Source organism: Elaeis guineensis, chromosome 2, assembly GCF_000442705.2.
Source record: "Elaeis guineensis isolate ETL-2024a chromosome 2, EG11, whole genome shotgun sequence".
Lineage (NCBI taxonomy): Eukaryota > Viridiplantae > Streptophyta > Magnoliopsida > Arecales > Arecaceae > Elaeis > Elaeis guineensis.
This window is the reverse complement of record NC_025994.2, coordinates 106,470,555-106,489,926: the sequence shown is the minus strand read 5'-3', so window position 1 is coordinate 106,489,926 and position 19,372 is coordinate 106,470,555. Positions and strand designations below refer to the sequence as shown.

At 37.0% G+C, this 19,372-nt stretch overlaps 1 protein-coding gene across 5 annotated transcripts in view; it reads left to right on the top strand.

Moving 5' to 3' along the window:
• Positions 1-19,263, top strand: part of LOC109505359 (small polypeptide DEVIL 4) — a 21,863-nt gene extending 2,600 nt beyond the window's left edge. Inside the window, exons 4-8 of one of the 5 annotated variants that reach the window (XR_012139012.1) lie at positions 2,622-2,756; positions 2,830-2,956; positions 4,253-4,328; positions 4,886-5,353; positions 12,328-12,491. Coding sequence is in view for 1 of the 5 variants with exons in the window: in XM_029266034.2 (XP_029121867.1) it covers positions 18,113-18,247 (135 nt within the window). In the remaining 4 variants the exon portion in view is untranslated. Of the gene's footprint in view, positions 1-2,621; positions 2,757-2,829; positions 2,957-4,252; positions 4,329-4,885; positions 5,354-9,443; positions 9,971-12,300; positions 12,913-16,096 lie in introns of those variants that run through there. The other 4 variants (XM_029266034.2, XR_012139013.1, XR_012139011.1 and 1 more) reach the window with 4 other exon arrangements.
• The last annotated feature ends 109 nt before the right edge of the window (positions 19,264-19,372 follow it).

The window sequence follows — 19,372 nt, the reverse complement described above, 5'->3', positions numbered from 1 at the left end:
TTGATCCATTTGTATCACTTTGACTAGAGATTCTAATATGCACTTCAGGATCTAAACATTACATTCCAAAGCTAAATCTTTAGAACAATTATCTGAGCTTTCAAACTTATGACACTTGGATCTATTGTACTCCACTTATGTGTATGTCATGCTTTTTTTGGCTAAAGTGTTGACACTTGGAGTGGTATCTCTAAAACATTTTTAAGCCAGCCATTACACTTTAATTCTTAACTAATGCAAATGTCCAAATGAAGTTAGAGTGTTTCTACACTGCTAGCAATTTACCACACCCTTCCTCCACATGTACGTTGAAATCTGAACTCTCTCTGAAATTAAAATCCATCTTACAGACAATTGTGCAGGTACGATTCTACCGTTTTGTTTTCATATGCACATGCGAATCATGATTTAAGGTCACTGTTTAACCTTGTTGATAAGGTAAATGGATGTTTGAATGCTTACTTATTAACTAAAAATGCAATTACTGGAAAAAGTTTTATTCATAACATCTTTTGTATTCCATCATGTAAACTGTTGTGTTTGGCTTATTGTTGAATGATGAATCTCTAATTCATAAGAACCTTTATAAGCAATGAAGGTGCACATATATATGAATGAACAATACAATGATCCATAACTTATTTTATTCTTTTAGTAAATGTTAGTAGCAGAATAGTGTGTACTTTTATCAAACTGGAATATTTTGCACTGCTATGGTGATTTTAGGTCACAGGCACAGTTTTCTTTCTGTTTTGTGGGAAGAGCTATTTATGTTGAAATGAATTAAGAAATTTCAGCTTACATAAAGAACTCATTTACGTATCTGCCTCATAAATCGATATAGTAACATTAATCATAAAATGTATTTTCAAGATCCTTCTCTTAAGGTGTGATGCACATTAGTTTAAATTTAATAACTATTAAACGTGATGATTTAACTTATCTTTTCAGAATTTTAATGAGTAAAGCTACCTTGTTGTTTTTTTTTTTTGGTTATAGTTGTTAAATATAAATTGTATCTGAGTCAAGATGCTGGACTAGAAATCATTAATCTCAGTGCTAGTTTAAAGAAATGCTTCTTTTTAAGGTCTGAATGATTTTTACAGTCTTTGTACATGATATAATATGCTGTTCTGCATAATCATATGTCTTCACGGTCTTGCCCCGAGGTTATTTAATAACTGAGTTACATCTCCATTGCTGGTAAATGACTATAATCACTTCCATTTTTCTGAACATCCATATTCTGTTTTTTTTTTTTGGTCAAATTAAAAAGGTGATTCACTAATTCTAAGTGGTGCCTATACTGAATGTTATATCATCTTTTCACAGCTTACAATTTTTCCAAGGTAACAAAATGTATTGCCAACAACATCTATCACATGCTCTTTAGATTTGGTTGCGACCATCCCATTTCTTGCCTATTGAAATATGCTTAAATAAGTATTGTTTTTCGGGGTATAAGTGGGCAACAAACTCACTGAGATCAGACCAAGCCAAATTATAGGAGGTCACATGCAACTACTGGGTAAACCTGACATGCCCTTGTCTAGCTGTCTCTAACACTTTGAATACCTGACATTATAGACCTGCTTCAATGCTTCACAATCCTACTTCAAATCTCGAAATACATAAAATGGGGATTTGCATGAGTTGTAATGTTCTATATTCTGCCACAGCATGAAGACATTCTAAACATCTTCAATTTTTGTCATGTCATGTGGTTTTGTGGAGAAGAATGCTGTATATCAATGTCCATGCCATTTGCAAGCTTGCTTCATATACTTTGAGGGATGGTGTGAGAGGGATTGCGAATAAGCACAATGGGATGTGTTTCCAGTCTTTAAATTTGTCTCCTACGTGGATGTGACCAAGTTTGACAAAGCAATGCCTTTGGCATGCATCTAGCAAGATGATTTTCTTCTTGTATTGCAGTAAAGTGAGAAGTAGATAATAATCATAATATCATTATTTTGGATCCTAATTGAAAATAGGCAAGAAATAGCAATTATACCTTATGCACCTCTAGCAATCCATATATCAGCCTTGGTGAAGCCTCAGATGCATTTTTTTAGTCTCTATTCTGGAAAATTTTTGGCTGAACCTGGACTCCATAAAATAGAAGCTATTAGTCTCACAAATAATGCAGTAGTATTCAAACATGCTAATAGTTTGCAGAAATCCTCTTAAGTTTGCATTAGGATTATTGCCAAGTTTTAGAAATGATACAATAGACTATTCTGCATGGTCAGTTCTTCACATCACCTAGGGTGACTGATTTTTTAATTGTAGTTGATATGCTCTAATCTACTAGCATTTTTCCATTTTCCCATCAACATTTCTCTTCTTCCAAGTCATGTTAAAAGGTCCATTGGCAATTAATATTGTCCCTGGTAACAGCAAATCACTCCAATGCATGTGATAATATTTCCTCACAGTATATGATTTCCTTTAGGTAATGATGTCCACCACTACAGACATTTGTCACACTCTTCTATAATTTGTTCCTTTAGGTAATGATGTCCACCACTACAGACATTGGTTCACACTCTTCTATAATTTGTTTCCAACTGCATCATTTCTCTTCAATTGAAATATGTTTGAATAAGTAGCTTTTGCAGGGGACAACTAGGCAACATATTCACTGGATTTAGTCGGGTCAAATTGTAGGAGGTAATGCACTGCTGGGCTTTTTCAACATTGCTCTAAGTAAACCTGTTGTTGCCTAGTTTACATGGGACTTACAATTTGAACAGGTATTTGTGTGCAACTGTTTTGATTCCCTGCTTAATTTTATTCATTTAATAATGACCCTTAGATTTCTTGCAGCATGTTGTTTCATGGAGAAGAATGCTGTATTCAACATGCGTGCCATGTATGTGCAAGATTGTTTGATACACATATGTAACTTTTAAGGGGCATTGCAGTGGAAGAAATTACCGAGGGAGTCAACAAGGTATTTCTCCCACTCTTCTAATGTCTTTTGAGTAGATGTAACCAAGCTTAGCAAATCAAATATCTTTTGCATGCCTCTTGCCTGGATGTGTTTTATATTATGTAAGTGGGAAGCAAGAAGAAAATAGTGTCAGGTTTTGGATTATATAGCATTGATTAGTAATAAATGGGGGTAATGCAACTATACGTTCCCCACTTACTTACATCTTAACCCACACACTAAACAGTTATTTATACAAGGGAAACTGACTGGCCAACCTTCTTGATGATAAACCACCTCCCTTTCCACCCCATATGTCTGGGGTTCTAGCTTGTAATTCGCAGCTTCTTGTAAATGCTGATGCTTCTGGAATTATTTTTCAAAGATGTGATTAGGAGGCTTTGCCTTGTTCTTACCCCCAAAAAAAGCCAAATACTTTAGTAGTGAATGTTGAAGGATCAAACAAGAGGAATTTGCTTATAAGAGAAGGTATGACGAAAAAGGTTTCAAGTGATTATTAGAAGGGACCTTTTATTCTGGAGGTCAGACCCTTGGAAGTAGACTCCATATGCCAGCCATTGATTGCAAGGCTAAGATAATTTATTTGTTTTTTATGTTTATGTTGCAGAATTTGTGGTTGGTGCTATGGAAGAAAAATTATTAGGGAAAAGCTATTAGAGTTGCATTGGGATCTTTTTAGAACTAAACTTTGGGAAGCTGATAATGATGACTGAATTTTTCATAAGAACAAAGATTCAGATTTCAAGAAAATTCATTCTTTTGTGTCTAGAATGCTTGTTATACAGTGGTTGAAGTATACAAAGTTATCCTTTCTCTGCTTGAATTTGATGAGCAATCACAGGGAAGGGTTAGCTAATGAAGGTGAAAGACGGTCATCCTGTAGCAAAAGATTCTGAAAGTTGCAATGACTTGGGGAAGTAGAGAAGATAGGCATAGTAAGAATTTCAATTTCAAATGAAAGGGGAATGGCAAGCAACTTTTGAACAAATATGTTGTTCAAGGTTGTGTGCCTTTGGTTGGCCTTCACCACTGTTTTCCTGTTAAGAGAATCCAAAAGTGGTTTTTGACTTTTTATCACATAATATGAGGAAGATGGAAGTCGTAAGTAGCCCACTTCTTTGAAATGAAAAAGAAAGTAACTGTTGTGCTCCTCTTCAGATAGTATTGGTCAATTATGTCATAAAGATTGACTGGAAAAACTGTCACTACCTGAAATAATTTCCGTATATTATGCATAACTTCAGGTGTTTATAAGAATGTTTAGATGTGATGGCTATTGTTCATTCTTTCGGACAGAATTGTGCTGGAGAATATCTAGTGCAAGCTTGGCTCAGCATTTGAAGTGGGTGCAAGCAGCTCTAACTTATAACTAGTACGTGAAAATCTGATTCACAAGACCAACTAATTTGTTTCTATTATGGTTTAGTTAATTTATTATCATTGTTGCCTTTATGCTTATCTATTTATTTGTTTGTTTTCACCATGCTTATTTTTCCTATATTCGGATAAAATCAACATGGCATCCATGCTTTTTTCCTTGCGAGGAACATACACTGAAAGACACTCTGATTTGAGCATTACAACCACATCATTAAGGAAACAATGCATTATTCATTTATATAATAGTTAACACACTTTATTTGGATGACTAACAAGTTATTTGTATTATATAGGAAGTTTGCACTTACTGCATTGCTGTCACAATGCATTTAACATTCTATGCATGGGACCCTGCCTGTGTTGGATATCTTCTTCTTGTTTTATTATTGTTCTTATTCTTTTTGCTTGGAATCTTTTGTGCTTACTGGTAGTTTATATACCAGTATAGTACATCTTCAATGTGTGTATCCATTCAGTCATCTTCTTCTCAATGTTGTTGTTGATAATGGTTAACACGCACTATTAAGACAACTAATCTGATAATTGTAGTTTGTAGGAAGACTGCACTTACTGCATTGCTGTTATGATCCATGATCCATGGGCTAGTGGACGTATTCAACATTCTACCATGCATGGGACCCTGCCTGTTTGTTGAATATCCTATTCTTATTCTTATGCTTATTCTTATTGCTTGGAATCCTTTACGCTCAATGGTAGTTTATATATATTATTCTGCATGTTCAATGCATGTAACCATTCAATCTTCTTCTTCCTCTTCTTGTTGCTGTTGTTCTTATTCTTGTTGCTTGTGATGTTTCATGCTCGTGGGTAGTTTATAAATACTAGTATTCTTCATGTTCAATGTGTGTAACCATTCAATCTTGCTGCTGCCGCTCCGCTGCTGTTGTTGAGTACACTAGTTAATGGTGCTCCACGTTTACACATCTTGGCCGCTATATGTGCAAGTAATCACCTGTCTGTCAGGGTGCATTCAAGAGAAGAACAAGCCAAGATAAAGTAAGCATTTGCTCTTGCCTGTGCCTTGGACATTGTCTAAGTTCTCCAATTAATTTGTTAAAATCAGGTGCTCTTTTTGAGTGCTTGTGACAATTGACAAATCAATGTGCATGTTTGATGTGATCTTTTCTTCATGTGCCCCTGTTTCTCTTGCTATGTGTCTAGATCCTCTGCCAATAGCACAGGGTGATTTTCCCACTTTCATGCACGAGGGAGACACTCTTATCAAAGATGCAAGACCATGTTTAGCAGTCCAAAATACTAGCAATCTTGTATTTGGCTGTTTGTAGTGATCCTTGATCGGCAGTTATGTTGCTTTGATGGTCGGATCTTGCCTAGAAGCACAAAGTACAGCAAGAATAGGGGCCTTAAAGTGGTCAATTATTGGCAGTGAGGGTCTAAGAAAGAAGCCTACTAAGCCTAAACCAGGTGGCAAGGGCCTTCATGATAGTTTCTAGGGGCCCATTCTTTTGTGTCACCTAAATCTGTATGGCCCATTCTGTCTTCTTTTTATTTTTCCACTTTGGTAAGCCTCTTCTTTTTCATCCATGGGAATATGCGCAGTCTTTCAAAAATCAAGCTTATACTTAGGTAATACTTTTCTTTTCCCCAATTAAAACCAGATAAAATTGCCAGACATTGGTACAAGCACATTTCAACTAGGTAAAAATCTCATATTTATTACTAATATATGACAATTTGAAGTTTAAAATAATTTAAGGAAAAAATGTATTTTCATACTATCCACTTTTATACTACTAGCAATCAAGTGAACTTCGAGGTGTAGCAATTTAGTCAACAATCTTGACAATTCGTGCAATTTAGTCAACAAGCTTGAAAAATCATGTCAAATATAGAGCTTAATGTTGTTTGCTCTTTAGTGTCACGTGACTGCACATGATTTTTAAATTTGTTGATATGGCATCTTACGGATTACATAACTTTTAAGTCTGCTTAAATTCAAATGATTTTAAATTTCAAATGGTGGTTGCGATGCCAATCAAAGAGAAGAAAATCTTCATTATCCGGGAGAAGCGGTATCCCTACTGCGAGTTACTTGAATCGTTAGCATTTAGGACACTAAATAGCCATCTCATTGGTGCCGGTATCCATTTTTTGAAGAATTGTGGTGGATAGATGGGCTATTAGATAGAGATTGGTTCTTATTTGTGGCATTGTTACGTTTCTTTCGAATTCAAAGACATGTTAGCAAAGGTATGGAGCAGCGGCAATGTGGTGCCAATCCCAGTAGCATTGGAGGGTAAGGGTGGGGGCAAATCGGGGACTTTGCAAAGTGTGAGTGCTGTGGATTTATGGATGAGTGCATGTTGGTGTACATCATGAGGGTGTGCGAGCAGTACATTGGGCAATGGGTTCATGGCCTCTATGGTGAGGCCATCAAAGAAGAGATCTACTATACCGGACAGTAGATCTCCATGGAGGCAATGCTCCACCAACATTTAAGCTTCTCATGGGACTTCTATTGGCATCACCACCAGCCAACCTAGCAAAGGACCACATCGCCGCCATGAGCTACCTCCTTCGCTAGAGCCTTGACTCACCAAGGGCTCTCCATTCCAACCCCACTGGTCCCTATAGGAAGGAGGATGACTACGACAGCAATGGTGGCCGCCATGGCTCTCACCCACTTTGAGAGGCACTTTCCATCTCTGTCTTGTTAAAGGCATTTGGTGGCACAACCTAAGAATAAAAGTAAATTTAATGACATGACATCATTTAAAGTAAATTCAACCTTGTTAAAGGAGATTTAAAAGACATTTAATCTTAAGATGCCATGTCAACAAATTTAAAAGTTACATGTGGTCATGTGATACCAAAGAGCAAATGACACTGACCTTTGTCAATGTGATTTCCTGATTTGGCATGATTTATCAAGCTTGTTTACTAAATTGTATGATTTGTCAAGATTGTTGACTAACTTGACACACCCTGAAGTTCACTCATTCGATTGCTAGTAGCATAAAAATTGATGGTACAAAAATACGTTTTTCCCATAGTTCAAAATGTGTTGTTTGTTACGTTATAAGAGCACTATACCATTTTGAATTACTTGCCATACAAACTATCGTCTCGCAACTATAGCAACATAATAATAGTACAAAAAAGGTCACCATTTATGATTAAAACTATAAAAGAGATGCACATTTACGCACTAACATGTTATATACATATATGCATTGCACTTTTTGTTTGTGCTATGGAAAGATAATAATAGAACTGCAAGAAATTTATATCATATGTATGTCTTGTTTTTTGATTCGATGTAAAACATTATTGTTGTTGTTGTTTGAGAGCAGCATACTGTTTTGAATTACTTGTCATGCAAACTAAGGTCACTCAACTATAGTAGCATAATAATGGTACAAAAAAGGTCACAATTTATGATAAAAACTATAAAAGAGATGCACATTTACACGCTAACATGTTATGTATATATGCATTGCACTCGTTTGTGCCATGGGAAAGTCAGATACTAATAGAACTGTAAGAAATTTATATATTATGTATATCTTGATTTTTGATATTTAATTTGGTGTAAAACATTATATCATTTGAGAGCAGCATACTGTTTTGAATTACTTGTGATTCAAGCTAACATTACCCAACTATAGTAACATAATAATGGTACCAAAAAGGTGATCGTTTATAATAAAAACTATAAAAGAGACATACATTGACATGCTAACATGTTATATACGTATGTGTGTGTGTGTGCATATTACACTTGTTGCTTGTGCTATGGGAAAGTCAGATACTAACAGAACCGAGGTTCGCCGTACCGGGCCGAACCGCCCAGTACGAGGCGTACCAAGCCGGTCCGGTACTTTATCGGTCCGGTTCGGACCTTTTTTTCGAAATACTCTCCGAACCACCCCGAACCGGTAGGTTCGGTCCAGTTCGTATCCATACCGCCCAAAACCGGACGATATGGATCGGTTCGGTCCGGTTCGGCGTGAACCGAACCATACCGACATGCCCACATGCATAAAGTGGGGAGGGAGGGAGGGGGTGGGGTCGGAGATCTTTTAAACCATTGAGCCTGTTAAGAGTTCTCTGAGAAGTCTCAGAGAACTCCCGAGGACCCGAAGCTTATGAAGGTCTCAACGAAACCGTTGAGACCTCCGAAAAATTAGAAAAAAAGGAAAAAACTCCGTCAAATTCTAAGAGTGGTTCGAGGAGAGGCTGATCTTTGGCCGGAGGTAAGATAATATGTTATTTTCTTAAATATTTTTTTTTTATTTTTGTTAAAAATAGGATAAGAATGAGAAAGAATGAAAATAAGAGAAAATTATGCCAAAATCTTGTGATTTTGGTATGATTTAATTATATGTGATAGATCTTTGGAAGATCTACACGATGACACCAAAATTATTAATTTTTATTAATTATATATTTTTTAAATATTTTTAAATATTTATTTATTTAAAAATTTAAAAAAATAAATTTTAGAAAAAAAAATCAGAGTTTGGGAATCATGTTTAGAATGATTCAAGCTACTTAAATCTAATTTCAAATTTTTTTCAAATATTTGAAATAAAAAAATTATTTTTTAATTATTTAAATTAAAAAATTTAATTATAAAATAAAAAATATATAAAAATAGTGTTATATTTTAGTTAATTTAAAAATATTATTTGAAGCATATAACATATTTATTTTGAATTTATAAGTTTTAAAATAATTATTAAAATTATTTTAAAATTATATTTAATTATTTTAATTATCGTTAAACTATCGTGTTTTGTTGTACTTGCATATATTTATAAGAAAAAAATTTAGAGCATGATGTTCGTTCACTTTAATTAATCAGCTATTTTATAGTATATATTTATTTATATAAAAATTATTAAAAAATTAAAAAAATAAAAAATCAATGTTAGTTTTGAAATTGAGAATAATGTTTAGAATGATTCAAAATAATTGAAATATTTGAATCTAACTTGAGATTTTTTTGAAATTCTTTTTGTAAATATTTAAATAGTAAAAAATGTTATCAAATAAAAAATATATGTAATTAGTGTTATATTACAGGTAATTCGAAATAATTAGTATTTTGTTATACCTGCAGAAATGAGTAAGAAGAAAGATCCAGAGTGTGACATCGGTTGGGATCACGGCGAGATGCTCTCGGCTCAGCATCATTGGAGATGCAAATGGTGCAACACAGAGTTCAAGGAAGGAGGGGCACAAAGGAGGAAAGAAAAAGATAGTTGTACGTGCACCACTCTCGAGAGTACAGAAACTATCTGGTTCAGATACGAACACCAAAGAGAGTGATGATGATACTGGTAGTAGTAGCCATGGATCTGATGATCAGGGAGGAACTGGAGGACAGGAGATCATTGTTTATGAGACACAGCCACAGGGTGATATTCGATTCACCGGTGAGTCTCAATTTACGCATGTCACACAGGATAGGGATCATGGTGGACGAGTTGGTAGAGATCGTGGGGAGCCGATTTCATATAGACGACGGGCTCCTAGAGGTCGTGCAGTACATGATGCAGCTGCAGACGATCTTGCACGTGGAGTAGGGTCCATGGATGTATCTGGATCATCTTCGCATTATGGATCCTATTATCCACAGCCACCTTATGATCGATATGCATATGGTGCATCCGAGGCATCATCTTCTAGTGGTTACTACCCTATGCAGCTTGGAGCATCTTACGGATCAGATTTTGCTACTGGCATATTTGGATGGGCTCCTCCACAACCGTATCATCATCTCGAGGATACTTCTCAGAGTCAGAATTTTAGCGAGAGGTCTGAGATGTCTTACAATCCAGAGAGAATGCCTTATGGGATGATGAATATTCGAGAGTACGGTGCAGCTTGGCTAGAGGGTTGGACTGATGTCCCTTCAGACTATGTTGATGATAGAGACATCTACGAGCGTCACAGACACTCGACAAGAAATTAAATACAGAGTACATCTTAAGGTTCGTATATCAGTTATTGCGCTTTGTACTTAAATATTTAGATACATTTTAATGCGTATTTTATATATTTTTTCTTTAGTTTTAAGATGACATAGTTGAAATATAATGTAAATAAATATATGTTTGAAATTTTGGATCAAGAGTCTTTGTACCGCAACCTAACTCCAAATTGAATCCAAATATGTCAATAATATGCAATATAATGCCATATTGAGGTTGTATTTATCAATTATTAACTTTAAAAATCTAAAAAAATAAAATTTGAAAATCGAAAAAAATATTATGTACCGACATCGGATCGGTACGCTTAGGCATACCATGTGTCAGGATGGTACGGTACCGGTACCGTACCGGTCCGGCACCGGCACGTCGTCCGGTACCGGTACAGCAAACCTTGAACAGAACTGCAAGAAATTTATATATTATGCATGTCTTGATTTTTGATATTTGATTTGGGTATAAAACATCATCAATGTCATCATCATCGTCGTTATTATTATTACTATTAGTATTATTGTTGGTAGTGGTGGTAGAAGACTAGACCTTCAAATCCATAAGAAATGAATGAAACAAGAAGATCAATGGATAATGCTGTCAACAGTTGTTCAAAATGCTAAAAAGCATGAATTTGTACCAAGAAAGTGTTTTTGCTCATCATATGGAATGGGATGGCACTAAGTCCATATCTAGCAACTGAGACTCTATTTACTGTTCACTGCTTCTGTTCTTGTTCCCTTAAGAGGCAATTATGTTAGAGAAATGGGTCTCACATAATCATGTTAATTTGCTATGGCATTTCCAAATTTATCAAAATACTGTAAGGACAATGTGTGCTTTTCTATTTACTAAAGTAGTGGTTTGTCATGGACCGAAGCAGTTTAGGTCAGCACTTCACTCAAACTCTGCAGACCTGCATGTTTGAGGTTTTGGCTGGAGGAAGTAGATTTCTCTAGAATGATCCAAAGATCTCCACTACTTAATATATTCTGGCAAGATATTTAGGAGCTAGATATTTTGGCTAGATATTTTGTTAGGACATTTTTGTGGATGTTTCTAGCCTTAGATATTTTGCATGGATATTTCTAGGATTGGATGTTTGTTGTAGATATTTGTATGGAAAAGGCTAGAATGCCCATATAAAATTTTCAAGTGGCACAATTAAGGCCATGTGCAATTGGCTAAGACCTATAAATAGGGGAGGAGGCTTCATTTGTAACCAATTGTTCAAATAGTGTTGTACTCTCTGTACAAACTTTATAATATTGTACTCTCCATCCAAACTTTGTAATAAGAGGGTTTTCCTTTCACTCTTGCCCACTCTCTTCTGGTTCCTTAGGAGGGACCTTGTAGCCAAGGGTTTGGTACAAGCCTCATTAAAGGCTAGGCATAAGGGGGATGTATCTTTATGAAGAGATCCAAATGTCTAAATACAAGCAGGTCATTTGAGGTGGATGTTGTATTTGTGGCAAGTCAGACCTATTCCTTGCTGGTATTTATAGTCGCATCTTTAAGCAGCTGTGTGGTCTGCTATTTTCCTTATTGGTGCATGCCATTTATTCTTTACACTAGCATCATATGAGTTCTAGCATGCCTTAGCAAATTTTTAGCCCAAGTGTGATTTTTTATCATGTGCACTTCTGGAAGATAACATTGTTGATATGCCTACATACTGGGTCCAAGGCTAGACTAATCCCACTCAGTATGACTGCTTAGCTGTATAAACTCAGCAGAAGGTAAGCTAGTATGCTTATGTGCTGAGCATTAATTACCATCCATCAGCGCATCCTGAATGCTAAACTCATAATAGTACTGGAGTTCTATTTTATAAATGCAATAGGCGAGCATATTCAACTCCATTCAGCTTTTCTCTCTTGTTATTACTTAGCTCTTTAAATTGGGATAGAAGATTGGCTAGTATGTTTATGTTCTGGGCATTATTTTGCTCCATCAATCAAGCCATCTTGAATGCTAACTGCATGACAGTACTGGAGTTCTATTTTATGAATGCAGTGTAGGTGGGCATATATATCTGTCGTTCAAGCTTTTCTCTGCTTTTATCACTGCTACCTGCAACAATTGAAAGGAGAGAGAGTGAATGGACTGTCAGGTATTCTCCAGCCAAGAGTACCAATCTAAATTGTAATTCAAGGGATGTGCAACATTTACAGCATAAAGGTGTCCACATAGAGGAACTCTACGTGCACTCTAGAAGATGGCCTTACCTCATTCCTCTTTGAAATGGGCCAACTAAGTTCTGGAATAGGGAGAATATCCACTCATGTCACCTGGCTTGCTGGAAAACAATAAATAAATAAGCAAACAAATAAATAATTAAATAGTGACCTTCATGAATAGCTTACCTTTTATCTATATGACCAACAAAACTGCAACAAAATAAGGTCGTCATCTGTCATTTGTATTGGAAAGTAGAAAACCATGCTATATCTCTTTCCAGATCTTGGAATAAAGATCATAGAACGTGACTATATCTGGCTGTGTTTCTGTGGCATTTCAATGGAACCAGCTTGGAGTTGGTTGGGTACATCAGAACGTGTTCCACTGTTCCTACAAATGACAGAGGACCATTTTATGAAGGTAAGTCTGATAAGTGCTAATTTACATCTCTCTCTCTCTCTCTCTCTCTCTCTCTCTCTCTGTACATTTTATTTGTATTCATTTGATGTGTTCTTAATGGTCAATTGCTTGCTTTTTGCACAAGTGCCTCTGGTATCTGCTATTTATTAGCTAGCTTCCTTTCTTACCCATTTTATTTCTTATATCTATCTCTCTATATGCATTTTATTGTATTTATTTGATGTGTTCTTAACGGTCAATTGCTTGCTTTTTGCAAAAGTCCATTTGGTATCTCTGCTATTTATAACTTGGCTTCCTTTCTTCTCCATTATATTTATTATATTTTGAGTTTCATTGAGTTTGGTTTATTGGTTTCAAGCTCCCCCCTCTTATTTTTGGCTTTTGAGTTGCTGCTTCTGACAATGTTAGGTGAGGTGATGTTTGTGTAAAATTAATATTTTTGTTTAGGCTTGATTACATTTATCAGTCGAATATGATTTAGTTATCATTAGTATGGATGAAGAGTCACTTTGTTTTGCTAGGTTTTGTTTTCCTTTTAGCCTCTATATGATTTCTAAATTTCTTTCCATTTTGTGCACTTCCCCTTCTTGGTTTTGTGTTTTACCCCATAATGTATTGGATTGTTTTGTTGTGAGCTTTTGCTTTTCTTTCTTATCTCCTCTCAAACACTTTGCGATACTTCATTTCTAAGTGATGCATTGATTATGTCCACTTTACTCCTCCATGAAAATCATCATAACAATTCTTATCATTTTGGAATTCTACATTATTTTATGGTATTCTTGACCATTGGTAGTTATAGTGATATCCTTGCATTTTGTCTACCTTGCACCTTTTGCATGTGTTGCACATCTGTTCTACTAAATTAGTCACCTAATTTTATTTGATAGAAGTCTTCTATGTTCTTTTTATTCTTTGATTTTATGGTTTTGTCATTTGTTTTATTTTTTGAGATTCTATTATTTCTTCTGATTGGAATGAATGATGTCTGCAAAAAATCTTTTGCACATGCATCCAAGTGGTCTTTAAGTTGATGTCATCCCTCTCCGCTTGGTAGAGGTCCAGGGTATGAAATTTGGACGGTGGCATCCCCATAGCATTTATTTTAAAAGAAGATTAATCTATATGTTCAGGGATCAGCTGTTCTGTAACTCAGGTTATGGGGGGCGGGTCCTTACAAATAAGGTATGCGTTTCCACCATGTCGATGCATACTTGTGATGAGCAACCTATGCAGGGGTCGGCGGAGATCTTGCGTGTGTTAAATTTGCACTTGTCCTGGCACTCCACATGAAGGGACTCGTACGGATCTTGTATATACTGTTTGAACTGGTCTCGACACTTGGTTTGCATGAACTAGTGTATGTCGAAACTGACCTCGTCACTCAAAGTGCAGGAACTAATATAGATCTCGGCCATTATCTGTGAACTAGTCATGGCACTTTCCATGCAGACACAGGTATAGATCTCGCCTTTATGCATCTGAGCAACTCCAAGCACCTGGCCTCCAGGGACTTTGCATATTGTTTGTTTGCACTAGTCCTGGCAGCCGGTATGCTCAGACTAACATGGATCCAGTGCAATATATCTGAACTAGTTCCGGCAATGTTGTGCGTTTTGTTCTTCAAACTTGATGCTAGCCCTATCATTATACTTGAACACCTAAAATAGAAAAATGGTGGGGTCATGCTTGAAAGAAGGATTGGTTGCTCATCATAGGTATGCATTGACATGGTGGAGAATAGCTGATGTGGCATGATTAAAACAACTCCCTGTAACACACTGCAGAATTTTTATTCGATTCCAGGGAATAGACAACAACTTTTTCATGAATCGTTGTATCGAATTTACACCAAATGAAGACCCGATGATTGGTTGAATGTCACACATTCTCTTCATATATTTATTTATCTTGAAATTTAAGTTAGCTTAGATTGTTAAAATCATTGCATAATTTTTGTAAACCTTATGATCCCTTCCTGAGGCCGGGGCAGCTTTTTGAAACCATCCTGTAACTGGACCGTGGTTTGTCTTTTACTTGGAGTGGAGTGCAAACGCTATTTCCCCTTGGATTCTTGTAAGCTTGCACGACCTCACACAAAAACCCATTTTTTACGGGGTAAAAAATGTAAAACAAAACTTATCTAGGAATCCGTATGTTCTAGGTAAATATTTTTTAGACAGTATTTAGATAGAAAAATAAATTATCCATATTCTTTTATACATTGGGAAGTCGTTTTGAAATCTATTATTTATGTCGTTTTACATTTCTACTTTCCTAAGTTGTTAAGGTCTATCAATATTTTTCATAGTATCTTTTATTATATAAATATTATTATATATTATATATATATTATATTATATCATATCATATTATCATATATTATTATTATTTTAGGGTTAGGGGTATTTTAGAAATAAATAAAAAAAATTATTTTATCAGCTAATAAGAAAATGATTTATCCATCTTCTAGATGGATAAATTTTTTTCTTTATTTCATGAATAAATGCTATTTATAGAATAATAATTTATCCATCTAAAGAAATATAAGATGATAGATAAGTTGGTCAATAGAAAAATTAGTCAACTTTTTTATAATATTTATCTATCAAATAATGGGTCCTAAGTAAGTTTAGCTATATTGGTGTCAGGATTTGTGCTGGCTGTCTAGCAATATGGTATAGTACGGTACTATATCATGCTGTTCTAGAGTTTATTGATAAAAGAAAAGCCAGAAGGGAGAGGGAGGAGAGAGGGGAATCTATATTTTGAAATGGAATAGGGAACCCATATCTCGATGAGTGCTTTTAGCCCTTCCTCTATCTCTGTCAGCCTCTCTCCTCCCTTCCTCCCCCACACCCTTCCCTCCCCCCCTCTCTCTCTCTCTCTCTCTCTTGCTTGATTTTTCGAAACAAAGGGTGGAATTGTGCTGATTCATCGCCCATGTCCACAATTCGATATGATGCATACCATAGAAACCTGATAATTTTTTCCATGCTCCTAGTTTTCTAGGAAAAGCCCTTCTTTCTTTCATTCACCTTCTCCTTTTCCACCACATTTCCAAATTATCTTCTACCACCATTTTAGACAGTCTTTCCATCGTTTTTTTATGTAAGATTATATTTTTAAATATCTGAAGCAGTCAATCAGGTCATTCATCTTTCATGTGCTTGTGCTGTGATAGGTCTTTAGGGAAAGCGGAGGACTAGTTGCATATTGGAGATGTTCTTGGCCAAACATCTGTACGAGAGATATCAACACTCTTAAACCAGTGTCTGATGTGCCAAGATCCAAATTCATTTATTTTTGGCTGTAGGTTTTTAATAAATTTTACACTATTATTATAAAACGTCATGATATTTAATGTGATTTTCAAATGGATTTATTTGATAATATTTTGAATGTTTTCAAGAAAAGTGCAACACATCTTGCATGGTGCTCTCCAAGTTGCAACAGTACCTGGGCCTCTCGCCAGGTGTTCTGGGCCCATTTGCAGCTCGAAATCATGTAGAAAACCCTCTGTCAAACTGTCGTCATGCTTTCAGTGCTCTAACCAAATATTTTCCAGTCTGTCTTCGTTGCAGCAGATATCCCATAGATAAATGTGCTCCTTGTCAACTTTTATTGCAACAAAGCTACAAGGTTGCAAACAAAAGTATAGGCAGATCGGCCATCTCAACGTTGTAAAAGATATTTTCATCAGAACTCCTGTAAGAGGGTACCAAACGAAACTTTTAGTTGTTTCCTAACGATAAACCTAGACTGGAACGAAATCCTCTTGGAGCACCGGAGTCCCCAAACAGATAGCAAACGATCACAGACACTGGTTAATAAACGTGAGGCAGCTTCAGCACGGTTCGCTAGGCTGCCAGATTTTACCGCAGCCAACAACAGCGTGTCGGAAGGCCACGCCCGCATTTTTTTCTATCAACGCTTTATATTTTTTCTTTCCAAAATTGGCGACCAAGTTAGCAGCAGGGACGTAGGTGGGCAGATGCTCCTCATTCATCCACTTTATTCGCGTGTGATGTTGATGAATGACAGCAGTGATAGTAGATTAATGTATGGATGGGTTGCAGACCCACGGACAACATGGACAGCAGCACGGTATTGTCCGGAAGTGTTTATGCAAGAACTTTGAAATTTGAATACATCGAAACAACCCGACAAGTTTTCCAAAGAGACCCTAAAAAGGATGGCGGACAACATGTAATCAATGATGGCTATTGTAGTAAAGCTGATTCCCCCATTTCGTTCAAATGGTCAGTTGGAAGCTGCCCTCTTTCATCGAGGGGGAGAGTTACAAGGAAGCAAGTTGGTTTTGATTATTGTTTGATCGAGTCATTGGTTTAAGAGCTAAGAGTCTGCCCGCCTGTGAATGGAATCTGAACTGTTTGTACTTGAAGAGGAATCACGAGGACAGGATTTCATTCGCTTGCTGCAGTTACAAACAAAGTAAACAGCTGGTGATTGGTCGAAAATGAATGCTTATTTGCATGTTCCTAGTTGTTCTCTCATTTCCGTGCAGGTGGCTTTGGTCCAACAGTTTGATGGTTCCTAATCGGGCAGAAGCGGTTTGGATGATCATTAATGGGACCCAATATAAGCCTATTGTTCCATATGCAATGCTGTTTATGAGGGATGATGAATTGAAGTGATGAGCATTGCTCAAATAATTACTACGTTCTTTTGTAACATACTGATGGGAGAGAATGATGGAAGAAAACAATACCAAGGCCTGTGGTTCACTGAGTTTGAAGGAATAGAGAGAACGAGACGCAAGCGAAGGGAACCATGTGACTGGCAGTCCAAGTCTCCATCATGCTCTTGGTCTTCGATTCAAAGCAAATTAAAGTGAGTGAAAGGGTTATTTATTAATAAGGTTTTAGGGTTTTGTCTCCCAGGCAGTCATCAAATTGCGTGAAGGTTGGTGGATGGGGGTGCATGTGGGGGATGGGAGTCCCAATTCCCAAGCGGGGGGTACTCTGAGCGCAGCAGCGCACGCTCCTTGGTGCTCGCCCGGCGTCTCTTTCGTCGACAAAGCCGTGGGTTGTAGAACGAATCTTGCTCCATTCCCGACACCTCTCCCCTCCCGCTTCCTATAAAATGCTCGCCCGACAGTCCAAGTGTAGGCAATTAAAAGCCATCCAGAGAGATAGAGAAGCCTGTCATTAATTTGTTTCATCAACAAGTGCCGAAAATGAAGCAGAGCAAGCAGAGGAAGGTGTCGCATGGAGGGCAAGGTGGTGGGCTGGGCAGAGCTCTGAGAGAGCACAAGGCCAGGCTCTATATCATCCGCCGCTGCGTGGTCATGCTCCTCTGCTGGCATGACTAGCCCTCACACCCCGCCGTACGGCCTTTTAAAAAAATGAAAAAAAAAAATTCTAGGCAAGGGCAGAGAAGTTTTGGTTAGGCTTTTCTCTGTACATTCATCGATCCAAATACTATCTCTTTTTTTCTTTTCTTTTCTTTTCTTTTCTTTTTTGGGACCATTTGACTTCCGGTCCTTCATTGGACAGTGTTTTTTTTTTCCGGGACCACTTGACTCCCGGTCCTTCATTGGACAGCTTTTTTTTTTTGTTACTACTGTCTCATGCTAGGCGAGGATGGACCAATTTTGATGTTTGTAGAATCAAACACCTTGTACGTTGAAATGGATTGCTAGAGGAATTTATTACCCTCTTATATCTAAGCATTTAACCATGGTCTCTACCGCACGCGTATCCGTGTACGTGCATGAATCACATGTGTATACAGATGTCTAGATGCATAAATTTGAATGCGGAGGATCCGAATAGTTTTCTGAATGAATGAGGGATGTGAATCACTTCTGTTAGCGATCACCATTCGGTTCACCGGAAGATACGGTGGTTGATGATCGTCTTAGTCAGGTCCAACCAAGACCACGGACTTCACTGTTTTTGACCCTAGTCCTTGACCGCCCCATCTGGGGAACTGAGGTGATCACTAGCATCAGTAATAGTTTCTAAAGTTATACAAGATTTGAGAATGTTGCTAACTCGTCTAGCTTTCTTATCGTGCATCTACCTAATTATGAGAAGCTGCTTGCTTATTGTGCGTCTATCTAATTATGAGAAGCTGCTTGCTGATTACCATTTTTAAGAAGTCTCTTCTATGGCTGGTCTCTCTTTCTGCCCATTTTAATCTTCAATCACCTTCACCGCAAGACGCACAACTTTGATCCTGCATGCTGAAGCTTCTCTCAGACAGCAGCCTCTTTAACTCTTTTAACACTCCTGGATGACAGCCTAGTGCTTTTAGCATGAATTGATTATTGCACCAAGCACGGATGGGACCTGCGCCCTGGCTTGCTCGGACTCAGCTGATATGCACATTAACACAAACTGCAATGGGCGGTCAGCTCAGCCACTGAAGATCACAAGGCAGCTTCTACCCAAAAAAAAAACACGAGGGCAGCTCGAACTTGCACCACCGTTTC